This window comes from Gossypium raimondii, chromosome 7 (genome assembly GCF_025698545.1).
Source record: "Gossypium raimondii isolate GPD5lz chromosome 7, ASM2569854v1, whole genome shotgun sequence".
In the NCBI taxonomy this organism is placed as follows: Eukaryota; Viridiplantae; Streptophyta; class Magnoliopsida; order Malvales; family Malvaceae; genus Gossypium; species Gossypium raimondii.
This window is the reverse complement of record NC_068571.1, coordinates 13,757,602-13,763,864: the sequence shown is the minus strand read 5'-3', so window position 1 is coordinate 13,763,864 and position 6,263 is coordinate 13,757,602. Positions and strand designations below refer to the sequence as shown.

The 6,263-nt window shown below is 39.9% G+C and overlaps 1 protein-coding gene across 1 annotated transcript; it reads left to right on the top strand.

Moving 5' to 3' along the window:
* Positions 1-938: 938 nt before the first annotated feature.
* LOC128042497 (uncharacterized) lies at positions 939-4,697 on the top strand. The gene is made up of 4 exons (XM_052633848.1): positions 939-1,139; positions 1,247-1,485; positions 1,661-3,152; positions 4,317-4,697. Exons 1-4 carry the CDS (start codon positions 939-941, stop codon positions 4,695-4,697), a joined length of 2,313 nt encoding a protein of 770 aa, XP_052489808.1.
* Positions 4,698-6,263: the final 1,566 nt, after the last annotated feature.

The window sequence follows — 6,263 nt, the reverse complement described above, 5'->3', positions numbered from 1 at the left end:
TTTTAAGCCTATCTTCCCATTCCATTTTGAACCGAAAATTCCAAACCATTATTATTTGTTTCCTACCTTTTCTTAGCCTAATTAATTTACAAATCACTTTCTTTAATCTCAATTGAACCTCAAACAACTTCATTGCTCAAGTAAAACGAATTGACTCAAGAAGAAAGAAACTTCATCGTTTGGACGATCGGGCAACAAAAGCGATTCAACTCATTAAACCGAGGTTGGTTCACATCACTGATGCTTCAAGGTCAATAAATTATCAAGCTGGATTAGGCTCTAGCCCTGAGAATAATCCTGTCAATCCTGTTATCCCCGATTTTGATGAGGCGGTTGAAAAAGAAAAAGTGAAAGAAGAATTGCCAAAGCAATTTGAAGAAAGGTGGAAGTGGGTTGAAGAGAAGTTCAAGGCAATGGAAAGCTCTGAGAGATATGGTAGGATTGATGCTAAGGATTTGAGTTTGGTTCCAGACTTGGTGCTCCCTTACAAGTTCAAGATGCGAGAGTTCGAGAAGCATAATGGGACCAGTTGCCCTGAAGCCCACATCACCATGTTTTGTAGGGGAATGACTGGATATGTCAATAATGACCAACTTTTGATACATTGCTTTCAGGATAGCCTCACAGGGGCAGCATCTAAATGGTATAATCAATTGAGCCGTGCTAGGATTAGTTCTTGGAGGGATTTGGCACAGGATTTTATGAAGCAGTACAGTCATGTGGCAGAAATGGTTCTCGATAGAATTACCTTGCAAAACATGGAGAAGAAGTCGAATGAAGGTTTCAGGCAGTATGCCTAGAGTTGGAGGGAGGTTGCAGTTCAGGTCCAACCGCCGCTCATTGAAAGAGAAATGACAATACTCTTTATAAATACGCTGAAAGCCCCATTCATCACACATATGTTAGGAAGTGCAACAAAAAGCTTTTCTGACATAGTCATGAGTGGTGAGATGATTGAAAGTGCTATAAAGAGCGGGAAGATTGATGTTGGAGAGAATAACAGAAGGCAAGCCTCAAAGAAAAAAGAAAGTGAGGTAAACAACATGAATACATACAACAAATCAATTACGGTGAATCAGCCCAGAAAGGTAGTGGCTAATCAACAGGGTTCACAAAGCAGGAATCTGGTGCGAGGCCAAGTACTGAGAGGCCTCAGTTTATACCAATTTCAATGTCATATAAGGAGTTGTATTAGAATTTATTCAACACATACGTTGTTGCCCGTTTTTACTTGACCCCCTTACAGCCTCCGTATCCCAAATGGTATGACGCGAATGCACAGTGTGATTACCATGCAGGAATTACGGGGCATTCCATAGAACATTGTACAGCTTTTAGAATGCTTGTTGAAAAGCTCATCAGTATGGGCGTTGTCAAGGTAGATGATGCATCTGGTACAGGAAATCCGTTACCCAATCACACTGATACTGGGGTGAACATGATGAGTGAAAATATGGGAGAAGGGTCAAGGAGAGCATTACTGAGGTAAAAATCCCTTTGAAGTGGGTTTGGAAAGAAATGGCGGGAAGAGGGTTAATTGTCTCGGATTCAGAAGGAGGTGGTGAGACCCAAATTATTGTGAGTTCCATCATGATGTGGGACACGAAATTCAGAAATGTAAAGAATTCAGAGCTCTGGTCTAGAGCATGATGAATAATAGAGAAGTGGGGTTTTTCGAAGAAGTGGAGGAAAAAGGAAGTATATGTGCATCGGAGTCAATGACGAGGATTCTGAAAGTTAATCATCCTGTGATTATCATCTCGCGCCCTAAGGTTAATGAGGCTAGGGCACAGGTTACATCGAAGATTGTAATTCAGAAGCCGACAAATTTTTCGTATAAGGATAGTAAAAAGGTCCCCTGGAATTATGAGTGCATTATAACAATCTCGGGAAAGGACTCTTTGGTTAGTATTGTAAAAGAAACCCAAAAGACAGGTTCTTATACGCGTAGTGAGAAGAACTGCGATTTGATAAATGCGCAAGCAGAATCGGTGGAAGGGAAAATTTTTACGGCAGAGAAAAAGAAGGAGAGAACAGTTGAACCTAGGCCATTGATTAATGAGCCAATAAAGGAAGAAGAAGCCACTGAATTCTTGAAATTTTTGAAACACAGCGAGTATAGTGTTGTAGAGCAGCTACATAAGCAACCAGTTCGTATATCTATGTTAGCGTTGCTCATGAGTTCAGAGGTACATCGAAACGCGCTGATGAAGGTATTGAACAAAACATATGTGGCTAATGATATTTCTGTCAAAAAATTGGATCGGTTGGTCAGCAATATAAGTGCCGATAATTTTATCTTCTTTAATGATGACAAAATACCATCTAGAGGTATGGGGTCCACTAAAGCTCTGCACATTACTACTCGGTGCAAAGGATACATACTGCCGGGAGTTTTGATTGATAATGGATCCTCATTAAATGTATTGCCCTTATCTACTCTCAATAGGCTACTTGTAGATAGCTCATATATGAAAACGTGTCAAAATGTAGTAAGGGCATTCGATGGAACAGAAAGGAAGGTTATGGGGAGAATTGAGATACCATTGTTGATTGACCCAAATACTTATGAAGTGGATTTCATTGTAATGAATATCAAGCCTTCCTATAACTGTTTGTTAGGGAGACATTGGATACACTCAGCAGGGGCTGTGCCTTCATCGCTGCATCAGAAGTTAAAGTTAGTGTCAGAGGGATGGTTGGTGACAATAAATGCCGAGGAGAGTATTATCGCGTCAATAACCAGTAATGCACCATACGTGGAGACTGATGATGAGGTAGTGGAATGTTCTTTCCGATCTCTAGAGTTCGTGAATGCAACATTTATTGCTGAGGGGAATAGAATCCCAATGCCAAAGATATCTAAGACTACAAAAATGGGTCTTCAATTAATAGTGGGAAGAGGATTGGGAAGACATCTACAAGGAAGAGTGGAGGCACCAATGATGAAAGATAAGTTTGATCGTTTTGGTCTAGGCTATAGACTAGACATAAAACAAAGGAGAAAGGAAATAGAAAAAAGACGTGAGAGGAGAAGGGCACGCTTGAGTGGAGAGGAAGTTAAGTGGGAGCCTATGGTTTTTCCTCACATATCCAAGACCTTTGTATTAGGGGGTTCATTCATCCTAAACGAAGAATACTTAAAGAGGAAGGTATTGAAGAAATGTTGAGAGATGCTCACATCAATGTTATAGACACAATTGAAAGAAAGGCCTTACTAGAGATTCGCCCTTACGAACCTGGAAGTGAGTTGAACAATTGGACTGCAAAAGAAATCCCTGTAGTTTTGAGCTTGTACAGAGTAATTGTTCAGAACATCCTTGTTACTTTTGACTTAAAAATATAAATTTCTTTATATGCATATGTTGAACGTTATGATTCTAATAAAGTACACTTTTTGTATTCATTTTTGAGCCAATAGTCTTTCATTCTTTTCGAGTAATTATTCTTTTATTCTTTTTCCATATCATTCTTTTATTCATTTATAATCATATTTTTTCATAAATTCATACATTCTTTGTATATTCTTTGGCACCTACCATAGGTCCCCGGATATCAATGATATGGATTACGTCGCTTCAGACTCAGAATTCCCTTTTGAGCAAGACATGTGTTTAGAGGGATCACATGATTTTGAAAATGACGTAGACTGTGGTGTATCTCCGGACTTATTGAGAATGGTAGAACAAAAGGATAAGCAAATCCTACCTCATAAAGAATCACTAGAGATTGTGAGCCTGGAGGAGGGAAATGAGGTAAAGATCGGAACGACATTACTGCCAAGGCAAGGCTAGACCTCATCGAATTACTCCGTGAATTCAAAGATGTCTTTGCATGGTCATACCAGGATATGCCCGGATTAAGCACTGATATTATCGTAATCTCTAGATAGGCTATTAATACTGTATTTAACAATGTTTGACAATTCCATGGGGTGCGTGTTAGGCCAACTTAATGAGTTAGGAAGAAAAGAAAGGGCAATATACTATCTCAGCAAGAAATTCACTGATTATGAAGTGAGGTACTCGTCTATCGGGAAGTTATGTTGTGCCCTGGTTTGGACAACTCGGAGATTACAATAATATATGTTATATCATACGACTTGGCTGGTTTTGAAGTTAGACCCCTTAAAGTATATGATGGAGTCGACTGCTTTGAATGGAAGGATGGCCAGATGGCAAATCTTGCTTTCTAAATTTGACATAATGTATGTGAGTCAGAAGGCCGTGAAAGGGAGAGCAATAGCTGACTTTTTAGCTAGTAGAGCCTTGGTGGATTATGAGCCTTTGAACTTTGATTTTCCAAATGAGGATTAGATGTATGTGGTAGCCACTGAAGAAAATCCCCAAATGGATCATGTGTGGAAGCTAAACTTTGATGGAGCCTCAAATGCTATGGGTAACGGAATTGGGGCAGTCTTGGTATCTCCAAGCAGAGATCATTATCCTATTGCTAGTAAATTGGATTTTGACTGTACGAACAATATGGCAGAATATGAAGCATGTAGTATAGGCATTCGTCCAGCTATTGAACGTAAAATCAAAATGCTAAAAGTGTATGGGGATTCCGCATTGGTGATATATCAGCTCAAAGGAGAATGGGAGACAAGAGACCCTAAATTGATCAGTTATCGAAAGATGGTTCTCGAATTGATGGAAGAGTTTGATGACATCTCTTTGTTACCTCCCACGAGATGAGAACCAGATGGCTGATGCGTTAGCCACCCTAGCCTCTATGATCCGAGTGAACAAGTTGGAAGACATGAAGCCTATTCAGATTAGCACTTCTGAAACTCTGGCTCATTGCTATGATATTGATGAAGGGGAAAAAGATGACCATCCCTGGTATCTGAATATATTACAATATGTGAAAAATTATGAGTATCGAGATCAAGCAATGGAGAATGATAAGAGAGGATTGAGAAGAACGGCCATTGACTATGTCCTAGATGGAGAGATCCTATACAAAAAAGGGAAGGATCAGGTACTGCTAAGATGTGTGGATGCAGTGGAAGCTAGAAAAATTCTGGAAGAGATCCATGAGGGTACCTGCGGAATGCATGCAAATGGTTTTACAATAGCCAGGCAAATAATGAGATTTGGGTACTATTGGTCTACTATGGAAAGAGATTGCATCAATTATGCTAAGAAATGTCATAAATGCCAAATTTATGGCGATAAAATGCATGCACCTCCCTCACCTATTCATGTTATGACTTCTCCATAGCCTTTCTCTATGTGGGGTATGAACTTCATTGGGCCAATATCGCCAAAGGCTTCTAATAGGCATCGCTTCATCTTTGTGGTTATTGACTTCTTTACCAAATGGGTGGAAGCTGCTTTATATGCAAATGTCACGAAGTCAGTAGTTAGCAGATTCTTGAAAAAGGAGATCATATGTCGATATGGAATGGCTGAGAGGATCATATCCGATAATCCGCTGAATTTAAACAATAGTGCAATAGAAGAGGTCAGCAGTCAATTCAAGATCAGACATCATAACTCGTCACCATATCGCCCAAAGATGAATGGTGCAGTAGAAGCAGCCAATAAGAATATCAAGAAAATTGTGGGAAAGATGACTGAGACTTACAAAGACTGGCATGAGAAATTACCATTCGCCCTATTTGCTTATAGAACGTCTATTAGGACTTCGAGAGGTAACACCTTTCTCTCTGGTTTATGGGATGGAAGCAGTTTTACCTATTGAGGTGGAAATTCCTTCTCTCCGAGTATTGGCTGAGTTGAAATTGGATGAGGCAGAATGGATTCAATCTCGTTTTGATCAGTTGAACTTAATAGAAGGAAAAAGGCTAAAGGCTATTCAGCACGGTCAGATGTATCAAAGGCGAATGATGCGAGCCTACAATAAAAAGGTTCGTCCTAGAGAATTCCATGAGGGGGAGCTAGTGTTGAAAAAGATTCTTCCTATACAAAGGGATTTTAGAGGAAAATGGATGCCAAATTGGGAAGGTCCATATGTAGTAAAGAAAGCCTTTTTAGGGGGAGCTTTGATCTTGAGCGAGATGGATGGAAAAGATTTGCCAAACCCTGTAAACTCAGATTTAGTTAAGAAGTACTTTTCTTTAAAAAAAAAAGAGAGGCCAAGGCGAAAACCCGCAAAGGGCGCTTTGAGACCAAAGGGGATTTGAATTAAAAACCCGAAAAGGGCGGCTCAAATGTTGATCAAGTGGGGCATCCGGTGATTTTACTATGATTGAATCAGTGGGAAAGGGGGCGCGACATCTTGGGGCATTAACAGAG

Coding starts and splice junctions, on each gene's coding strand:
- LOC128042497 (XM_052633848.1), top strand. CDS start 939: ATGAGTGGTGAGATGATTGAAAGTGCTATAAAGAGCGGGAAGATTGAT. Junction 1,486..1,660: donor TCAAGGAGAGCATTACTGAG/GTAAAAATCCCT, acceptor GATGAATAATAG/AGAAGTGGGGTTTTTCGAAG. Junction 3,153..4,316: donor AAGAATACTTAAAGAGGAAG/GTATTGAAGAAA, acceptor AATGAGGATTAG/ATGTATGTGGTAGCCACTGA.